A 9,371-nucleotide genomic window follows, 5' to 3' on the forward strand; every position below is an offset into this window, starting at 1 on the left:
GTGCTGTGGCTGCAGGACCTCCAGTCTCCCAACGACATCATCCCTGGTGAGAAGGCAGCAGCCACCTTCCCCTTCCCACCACACGTCCGGCCAGGTGTGTTATCCCTGCTCTTTGGAAATGGCAGAGAGCAGCAGAGAATTGTTTGCAAAGCTTGGGGTACAGCGTGAGTTCCTCCAAGAGGAACCACAGACCAAGAGCTGTTTCTCTGAAGGACCTTTCCTATGGGATTTGGTCACGATCATGTTGCATGGGAATGTGGCTTGCTGTGGCAGTGAGGCTGTGCCTTCTCCTGGCAGACGATGTCAAGACTGAGTCGCTGAACTACCATCAGCTCTTGCGAGCCTCTGGCATCCCACTGCACATGGTACAGTGCTGCATGCAAGAGTGCATGCTCCTGTACTGTCATCTCCTGAGGAACAAGGAGCCCGTCTCAGCATTATGACGTGCCAAGATGACTTCCTCCTCACGAGGTTCTTCTAAAGCTGCATTGCAGCACTGGAGGGCAATACCAGAGTCATTGCACTGTCCCACACTAAGTTGAGGTTTTGAGGGTGTGCAATCAAATCACCACTGGCCAGCCTGGATGTGGCAGGCTAGCCAAATGTCTTTCCCCGTGCTTGCCTCCCGGAGTGATGGGGAGCCGAATGCTGATCCCTATTCATGGCAGAAATTCTTCTCTTCACCCTTCAGGAGTCTCTCCACACTGCACCGGAGCCCGTCATTACATCTGTGGGAGCACAAGGGGAGACCGAGGTGCACGGGGTCCTGCAGACTCCACGTGTCTGTTTGCAGCACGCTCCCAGCATGAGCAGGCAGCTCCCGCAGGACGAAGAAAGCGGGACAGAAGAAAGCACCTACTTCTGCTCAGACCAGCACAGCACTCCATGCAACAGAGGAACGTGAGTGCTGCAGGTAACGGCGCCGCACGGTGCGACAGCAGAGGCTCGATCAAAGCTGCCAGTCGTTCCGCGGCTCAGAGTCCCGTGCGGAGGAAGTCGTCTTGGCCCGGTGGTTCCGCCGCAGGCGCCGGCTCTCGCCGCGGCTCGCTCTCCCTCGCCTTCTCCCACGCGACAGCGGAGGCTCGCTCAGAGCTGCTCGCTCTCCACGCCGCTGCGGAGCGGCCGAGCCGCTCGGAGCCGGACAGACCGTGCGCAGTACGGCCGCTGCCACGGCGCGACCGTGTGGGCCGGTGCCCGCCGGGGCCGGGCCGTCCTTCCGTCCTACCCGAGCCGCCGCCGCCGCCGTGGAGCGACCGAGTCGGTCGGTGCTGGGCGGACCCGGCCCGTTCCGGGCGTACTCGGGCTGCGTGGATCGGCGGCAGGCGCGGCTGACTGCCCCCGCTGTGAGGGGTGTCCGGCCTCTGTGGGTGCCTGTGCCAGTGCTGCAGCACTTACAGTGCGGGAGTGCTCCTGATGTTTGGTGGCAACCTCTGGTCCTGGCACTGGGCTCCACTGGATGCAGCCTGGCTCCGTCCTCTCTGCCCCTCCCTGCAGGGATTGATGGCCGTGGGTGGGATCCCCCTGAGCTGCCCTTCTCCAGGCTGGGCAGCCCCCTCTCTCTCAGCCTCTTGTCATAGAAGAGGTGTTCCAGTCCTTTCACCATCCTGGTAGCCCTCCATTGGACTCTTTCCAGCATGTCCATCTGTCTCTTGTACTGGGAGCCCAGACCTGGACACTGTTCTCCAGGTGCAGCCTCACCAGTGCCGAGCAGAGCAAAGGTAATGGTGCAGAATAATGGTCCTTACTGCTACAGGTCAGGACTAGGGCTATGATGGGAGCACGCTGCTTTATGATTGACATGGAGAACTGCTAGGAAGAAGGCCTGGTGGGCCTGAACACAGGTGCCAGGTGGCCCAGCTTTTATTTCACTGGAAACCAGAGACTCCATGGGCAGCAATGTGGAGATATGTTCTCCATGTAGTTGTGCCCCTGTGGCTTCTTTCTGATATGCTTGGGAAGTCCCACTAGAGCAGACTGCTGCGTGAGACAGAAGCCTGATACAACATCACTCGTGTGATGTTGGAGTGGAGTTTTACTATCTCTGTGTTCACCTCTTTTATGTTTGTTTGTTTCTTTGTTTGTTTGTTTTCAGTTCAACTCTTATGTGTGCAAGTCTGCCTTTACTAAATCCTTTCCTTGTGACCTTAGGCAACAATCAAGCGGGCCTCAGTTTTCAGCGCTGAGCAAGAAGCGCAGGCGCTCAGGAAGGTCATGAAGGGCTTTGGTAAGTTGATCTCCCTCCACAGGTCAACTTTTATTTTTTCCCCAGTGCTGGGAATGGCTGCTCTGATGGTTTGTTAGAGGGAAGCATAGCTGCTTGCATTGCTCCACTGTCCTAAACACACTGCACAACTGTCCTAAAAATCGTTGAAAGGTGGAAACAGAACTGCCCTTCATGTCCCAAAATGCAGCTGCTCTGGTGGTGTGGGTCCTGGCAGCTTTGTGCGCATAGCTGTAGTCCTGGGGCTGTTGAGAACCGGCTGTGTAGGGGACTGGAGGTGGCACAAGAGCAGAGGTCTCTTCTGATTCTTGTGCAAGCAGCCTGACTGGCTTCCATTTGTTGGTTTCAGGCACAGATGAAGACCAAACAGGGACACGAGAACCCTTTGAAACATGGAAGATGTGTCAGATGCCATCCTCAAGGGAGCAGCCAGATTCTAGCAAGAACACACACACAGCATCCTGTGTCTTGACCAAACTAAACGTTTCCCAATGTCAGCAAGTTCTGAGCACTATTGGCAGGGTAGGTGGTCTTCAGAGATGTGTGAACGTGGTTGTGTCACTTGGGTGAAAAGTGAGAAACGACCTAATCTCCGTAAGAGAAAGGTCAGCAGAGACTTTACCTGACCAGGGTTGTTTTGTTCTTGTTCAGTTCAGAGCAGTTGTTGATGCAAGGAGGGTTGGAGCCTGAAGAGAAGTGGTGAACAGCTCAGTTCCTTCTGTTCTCTTGGCCTTCTAGGGTTTGATTGATGACTTGAAGACGGAGCTGAGTGGGAATTTTGAGAGGGTGATCATTGGGATGACTCCCACCACCATGTATGATGTGCACAAACTAAGGAGTGCTGTGAGGGTTTGGAAATCTTCCTTCTGTATTGCTTAAGTTCTGTCCAAGGACTTACTGCTTTGTTATGTATGTTTTCTTATTTATTACTAACTCTTAAAGAAACCTGGTTGCACGTCACAAGCAGTTGCTGGTATCTTAAATCTTGCTGTGGCAATTCCCTAGGGAGCAGGAAAGATGAAGGTTGCCTGATTGAAATTCTGGCTTCTCGCACCAATGAAGAGATTCATCACATTAATGAGAACTACAAGCTTCATAAGTAGTGTGAAAGGCCAGGCCTTGTCCTGCTAATGATGATGGCTGGAGTGCTGCAGTGATGCTGAGAGCCGTGGGCATGGTTCTGTACTTAGCTACGTTATGGCTAGAAAATGTGGGCAGCACCCAGGTGGTGGCCCTGCTCCTAACGGATGCTGTGTGTGTGTTCTTGCTAGAATCTGGCTGCTCCCTTGAGGATGGCATCTGACACATCTTCCATGTTTCAAAGGGTCCTTGTGTCCCTGGCAGAGTGAAGTGTGACTGCCACTGGGGCAGGAGGGAGAGGAGCTAAGAAATTTGATTGGCAGCACAAAGTAGCAGGTCTTGAAAATGGTAATAGCTGTGGTAGGCCAATTAGAAGACTGCTAGCAATGAAAATGAAATATTTCTGAGGGACGGTCCGGATTTAGCTGAGAGTGCTGCAGGAATGATAGAACGTTCGTGCAGCATATAAGGAGCTTGTTGTTGCAAAGCAGTCTTTTGAATCTGTCATGGTTTTATGTTTTTTGGTTTTCAGTATTCTGCATCGAAACATCATGTAGTGTACTGGAATTAAAGTGTTAATGCTCCAATTCCAGGTACCTGTCCCTATACATTACGGAAGTCGTGGATCTGACCCTTCCGGGTGGGGCGGGCTCTTATTGCCTGGCAGTGGGTGCTGGAGGTGCTTTCCCAGCCGTTCCAAGCTTTCCAGGTTTGATTCGGTCTCAGGAACTCTCTCTCATATCTTATTTGATTTATTAGTCTCAGTTTCAATTAGATTGTGTTATATTGTGTTATCTTGCATTCCGATATCATAGTTAGTAAAATAAGTTTTCCTCCTTGCCGCTGTTTTTTTCAATCTCCCTTCCTTCCTTCGCATTTTGTGGGGCCGGGGGGGTGTGGGGGGGCAGGGGCCTACTGCCCCCTGTCACAGGCATAGATTGATCTAGTAAACTCCGTGTTAACTCTCTGACTTTCTGCCATGGACTCTTCCCCTTAGTTTTTGATGGTAGTGAGGCATTGCTGACAAGGACATAACAGACAGCATTAAATCTGCGGTGTCAGGAGACCTGGAAGATGCGTTGCTGGTGGTGGGTGAGTGCTCTGCTTTAAAACGTTGTCTACAAAGTGATGTAATGATGAAAGGTGCTGTGTCTTCCCTCGAGTGGCTGTTAACGTAGTTTCAGGAGGCAGACATGGTTTGTCTTTGTTTATGGGCACAAAGCCAGGCTGGGTGGGACTTGGAGCACTCTGGTGTAGAGGGAGGTGTCCCTGCCTATTGCAGGGGGTTGGAACTAGATGATGTTAGGGGTCCCCTCCAACCCAAACCATTCTATGATTCTATGCTTTACAGACCCAGTCAGGCGAGAAAGCTATCTTGTGCTTTATGGTACAGTGTGCTTGGTCATGGGGTGCTTTGGCAGCAGAGGTTTGCTGCCAGGAGGCATGAAGACCTTCATGCAAATACTGCTGTGCGCCAGGCACAGAGATGTCAGCTCACAGCTCATCACTGACTGGATGCCTGCACTGCAGCTGCTGTTTGTTAACCTGGAGGTGCATCTTGACAGAAGAAACACCTGCACCAAGAAAGTGCTGCAGCATTGTGGAAAACCTCCTGCTTTTACTGACTTTAATTCTCTTGTTCTTGTCTCTCCTTAGTGTAAAGTGCATGTGAAATAAGCCTGCGTGCTTTTCTGAAATACTGTGTGATTCCATGAAGGTAAACAGATCATGGAGTAAGATTGCTTGCTTCCTTCTTGCATTTTCATGCTCAAGTCAGCAGCATCATGGCAATCGTGAGATGGAAGCTGCAGCCAGTCAGGAAACTGGCTTTTCTAGGAAACATCAGGCTTTTCTGCACATCAGGGTAGTAGTCTTACTCAGGAGCAAGCTGCTGCTAATGGATCGCTCCATTAATGCAAAATTGCTGTAATTAAGAGCAGCTCCTGCACAAGACTGGGCACTGAGACCTTTGTGTCTGTCGGTGATTCTCCAGCAAGTTCTGTATTAGCTGCATGGGGCTGCTTTCCTTTCTAGGGCCTGGGAACAGCCAACAGCACTCTGATCAGAGTGATGGTGTCCAGCTCCGAAAAAGGATCTTTTTAGATCTGCTCTTCTTACCTGTATCCTCTCTTCTGTTCTGCCCTCTTTCTTCTCCCCTCTTGTTCATCACATTTCTCCCCCTTACAAGCTCCTCTCTTCCCTTTTTCCTTTGTTCTGCTCAATCTTTTCTCTCCTCTCCTTCTCTTCTCTCCTCTCCTCTCCTCTTTGTTGGCAAGAGGGCTCCGAGCTCCCTTGCTGGTGCGGAGAGAGAGGCTCAGACTCCCTTGCTGGTGCAGAAGGAACGATGAAGGACCTTTACTGAAGATGCTTACAACCTTTTATACCCGTGCAACAGCAACTTACATGTAGGAAGCAGGAGCCTCGTGTGTGTTTACGTCTGGCACAAGTTACTGCTAAGCTTCTTTACTCATTAGCAAGATAATGACTTTATCCCACATCTCCCCCTTCTCTATTAAGAAAAAAAGAAGCACGGTTCAAAAACAATCCTAAAAGTAGCTAAACTAAAATTAATACACTGAACAAGGATGGGTTCTGTAGAGTACAAACAGCAGTCCATATTAACCAGTCCCAACGATTCCAATTCTTATGATTCCTTGGTGACACAGTTGACAAAGTGCGTCTTGTCGCTGTGAGTCCAAACCACTGATGAAAGTGCTGTGGTCATGTTACAGCAGATGATGAGACGGATGGCCAGACCCCCCAGATTCGCATGAGCACCCACTGGACACCCCAGGACTCCTCTGGGATATCCCCAGACCCTTCTGGATGACTCCAGGACCACTCAGACCCACATGAGAACTCCCTGGACCCTACCAGACCCTGCTGGGACATTTTCAGATCAGCCCAGGGACTCCTCAGAGCTCTTGGGCCCATAGTGGGAACTTCCAGATCCTTCCATGGTGCCACAGGACCAACATGGGGACTCCCTGGACACCCCAAGGTCCCGCTGGGATATCTCCAGACTCTTCTGGTTGAGTCCAGAAGAGCCCCCTGGAGCCCCCAAACCTCTCTAGGATGTCTCATGCAGATCCTTCTGCATGATTTCAAGGGGGGATAAGGGGGGATAAAGGAGGGTGTGGGTGGGGCGAGAAAGGGGTCAGTGGGGCTTTTTTGGGCTGGAAAGGGGGGTTGTGTGGAATCTAAGGGGGGAAGGGACTGTGAGTGAGTGGGACTGCTGTGGGGTGGAAAGAGGATCTGGTGATGGAGGGAGGGGTGGAAGGGGAAAACTGGGGAGTTGTGGAGAGCTTCTATAGGGTGTAAAAGAAATAATTTTAAAAAATAAAATATAAAAAAAATAGGAGGACCCTGGGAACTACAGGCCAGTGATTCTCACCTTTGTGCTTGGGAAGATCATGGAACAGATCATCCTGGATGACATGCTTGATCAAATGAGGAATGAGCGTGTGATCCGTGACAGCCAGCACAGCTTCACCAGAGGAAGGTCATGCTTGACCAATCTGGTGGCCTTTTATGATGGAGTGACGGCATCGTTGGACAGGGGAAAGGCAAACAATGTCATTTACCTGGACTTGAGCAAGGCCTTTGACATGGTCCCCCACCACATCCTTATCTCCAAGTTGGAGGGATGTGGATTTGATGGGTGGACCACTTGATGGATAAGAAACTGGTTCAAAGGCCACAGACAGAAGGTGGTCATCAATGGCTCCAAGTCCAGGTGAGACTGGTAATGAGTGGCATCCCCCAGGGGTCTGTCTTGGCACCGGTGCTCTTTAACATCTTTATCAATGACATCGATGATGGAATTGAGAGCACCCTCAGCAAGTTTGCTGACGACACCAAGCTGAGTGGTGCGGTTGACACGGTTGAAGGAAGGGATGCCATTCAGAGGGACCTCGAGAGGCTAGAAAGGTGGGCCCGGGTGAACCTGATGAGGTTCAACACGGCAAAGTGCAGAGTTTTGCACTTGGGCCGGAGGAATCCCAGGCATCCATACAGACTGGAAGGAGCGGTCCTTGAGAGCAGCCCTGTGGAGAAGGACCTGGGGGTCTTGATGGATGAAAAACTTAACATGAGCCAGCAGTGTGCTCTTGTGGCTCGGAAGGCAAATGGTATCCTGGGCTCCATCAAAAGAGGGGTGGCCAGTAGGGACAGGGAGGTGATTGTTCTTGGTTGTTCCCCTCTTGTGAGGCCCCATCTGGAATACTGCGTCCAAGTGTGGAGCCCCCAGTACAAAAAAGACAGGGAGCTGTTGGAGAGGGTCCAGAGGAGAGCCACGAAGATGATCAGGGGCTGGAGCACCTCCCCTGTGAAGATAGGCTGAGGGAGTTGGGCTTGTTCAACCTGGAGAGAAAAGAAGGCTGTGGAGTGACCTCATTGCAGCCTTTCAGTACCTAAAGGGAGCCTACAAACAGGAGGGGAATCAAGTCTTTGAAAGGGTTGATGACTGCAGGATGAGGGGAAATAGTTTGAAGTTGAGGGAGGGGAGATTTAGGTTGGACGTTGGGGAAATTCTTTACGGAGAGAGTGGTGAGGTGCTGGAACAGCTGCCCAGAGAGGTTGTGGATGCCCCGTCCATCCCTGGAGGTGTTCAAGGCCAGATTGGATGGGGCCCAGGGCAGCCTGGCCTAGCATTAAACAGGGAGATTGGTGGCCCTGCATGTGGCAGGGGGGTTGGAGATTCGTGATCCTTGAAGTCCCTTCCAACCCTGGCCATTCTGTGATTCTGTGATTCTGTAAAGGGGGTCTGGGGCAGAGAGTGGGGATTGTGGGGGGACGACTGGGGGGAGGAGAATGAAGCTTCCATGAGTGGAAAGGGGGCCTCGGGGAAGGAGGGAGGGGAGAGCTGGTGGTTGTGGGGGGCTACTATGGGACATAAGGGGGGTCCTGTTAGGGAATATTGGGGCTCAAAATGGGGGAATGGACTCCAGAGGTCAGGAAGGAGGGCATGGGGGGTACAGGGGACTCTATGGATCAGAAAATGGGGTCAGGAAGGAGGGGGGCAAACTGAGGGGACTGGGGGATGGTAGGAGACTACGGTTCAGAATAGGGGAATTAGAGTGGGGGTACTTGGGAGGACAGGGAATTCTGGAGGTCAGATAGAGGGGACTGGGGGGGTATGAATCTGCGGGACAAAATGGGAAGACGTACGGGGGGGCGGGAAAGGGGACACAAGGGATCAGAGTGGGGGACCGAGGAAGGAACAGGATGGGAGGGGGCCAGGCATGGGACCCTGGGGGTCAGAATGGGGAACAGGGGCAGACACTGGTGGAAGAACAACTGGGAAGGGGTGGATGAGGACTCCATCGATGAGAATGGGGGAATTGGAGGTGGGGACAGGGGAGAGAGTGGAACCCCAGGGGTCAGACTGAGGGACTCCAGGGGTTGTAGGCAACCAGTGGTGGAGGTGGGGGGAAGGCAGTGAAATACCCTGGGTGGGGGACGGGTGGCACGGGGCCTGAAGCCTGAGTGGGGCTCGAAGGGCAGTGGGGGGCGAAGAAGACCGGGTGAGTGGGGGGACGGAGAGCCCTCAGGGATCTCCTGGGGAGGTGGGAGAGCGACTCAGGGGAGGGCAGAGCTCCAAGGATGGGATGCAACAGGCAGGCATCAAGATACTCCCCTCAATTCTCCTTCCAAGCTTCTCTCTATGCAATTATCTGGATATTTCCAACCATACAAACACCATAATCCTCAAAGGAAGAGGAGGGATTGATGTGGGGTGCTCTGTTCAGCAGCAGGGATTAGCACATCAGTTTAAGAACCAACGTGTGAGTTTAGCAAAAGGAACCCATGAGCGATAGTTCCGAAACTCCGTTTCAGCTTCAGGGGGAGAACAGCCTCGTTTCTCCTCCGGAACTTCGCACGGGGACACAAATGAACGCTTCTCCCTTCTGCCTCGATGACTGTGCCTCGCAAGAAGCCTCGATCGCCGAGGTTCGCTGCTTCGGAGCTGTTCCAGCCAGAACCGCAGCGACCGACCGCGAGGTACGGGGGTTTTCGCTCGGTCCCCTCACCCAGGGATCCCCGAGACAACAGAGCGGCCGGGCAGCTC

At 52.7% G+C, this 9,371-nt stretch overlaps 1 protein-coding gene across 4 annotated transcripts; it reads left to right on the top strand.

Moving 5' to 3' along the window:
• Window positions 1-749: 749 nt before the first annotated feature.
• Window positions 750-8,111, top strand: LOC149914402 (annexin A4-like). 4 transcript variants are annotated; one of them, XM_090126663.1, is made up of 6 exons: window positions 750-1,718; window positions 2,149-2,224; window positions 2,571-2,743; window positions 2,960-4,010; window positions 4,299-5,018; window positions 6,034-8,111. In XM_090126663.1, the coding sequence occupies exons 1-4, from the start codon at window positions 1,635-1,637 to the stop codon at window positions 3,098-3,100; spliced, it is 474 nt and encodes a 157-aa protein (XP_089982789.1). In that variant the 5' UTR covers window positions 750-1,634; the 3' UTR covers window positions 3,101-4,010; window positions 4,299-5,018; window positions 6,034-8,111. The 4 variants fall into 4 exon arrangements, 1 of the variants encoding a protein (XP_089982789.1); XR_016460401.1 differs by having other exon boundaries at window positions 2,571-4,010; window positions 6,037-8,111; XR_016460402.1 differs by lacking the exon at window positions 2,571-2,743 and having other exon boundaries at window positions 3,895-4,010.
• The last annotated feature ends 1,260 nt before the right edge of the window (window positions 8,112-9,371 follow it).

Source organism: Phasianus colchicus, chromosome 29, assembly GCF_987193195.1.
Source record: "Phasianus colchicus chromosome 29, bPhaCol1.hap1.1, whole genome shotgun sequence".
Lineage (NCBI taxonomy): Eukaryota > Metazoa > Chordata > Aves > Galliformes > Phasianidae > Phasianus > Phasianus colchicus.

What these genes read in the sequence shown, in the direction of transcription:
- LOC149914402 (XM_090126663.1), top strand. Translation starts at nt 1,635, where the DNA reads ATGTCCATCTGTCTCTTGTACTGGGAGCCCAGACCTGGACACTGTTCT. An exon ending in CAGTGCCGAGCAGAGCAAAG is followed by an intron (nt 1,719 to 2,148) that starts GTAATGGTGCAG and finishes TTGTGACCTTAG; the next exon opens with GCAACAATCAAGCGGGCCTC. An exon ending in GAAGGTCATGAAGGGCTTTG is followed by an intron (nt 2,225 to 2,570) that starts GTAAGTTGATCT and finishes TGTTGGTTTCAG; the next exon opens with GCACAGATGAAGACCAAACA.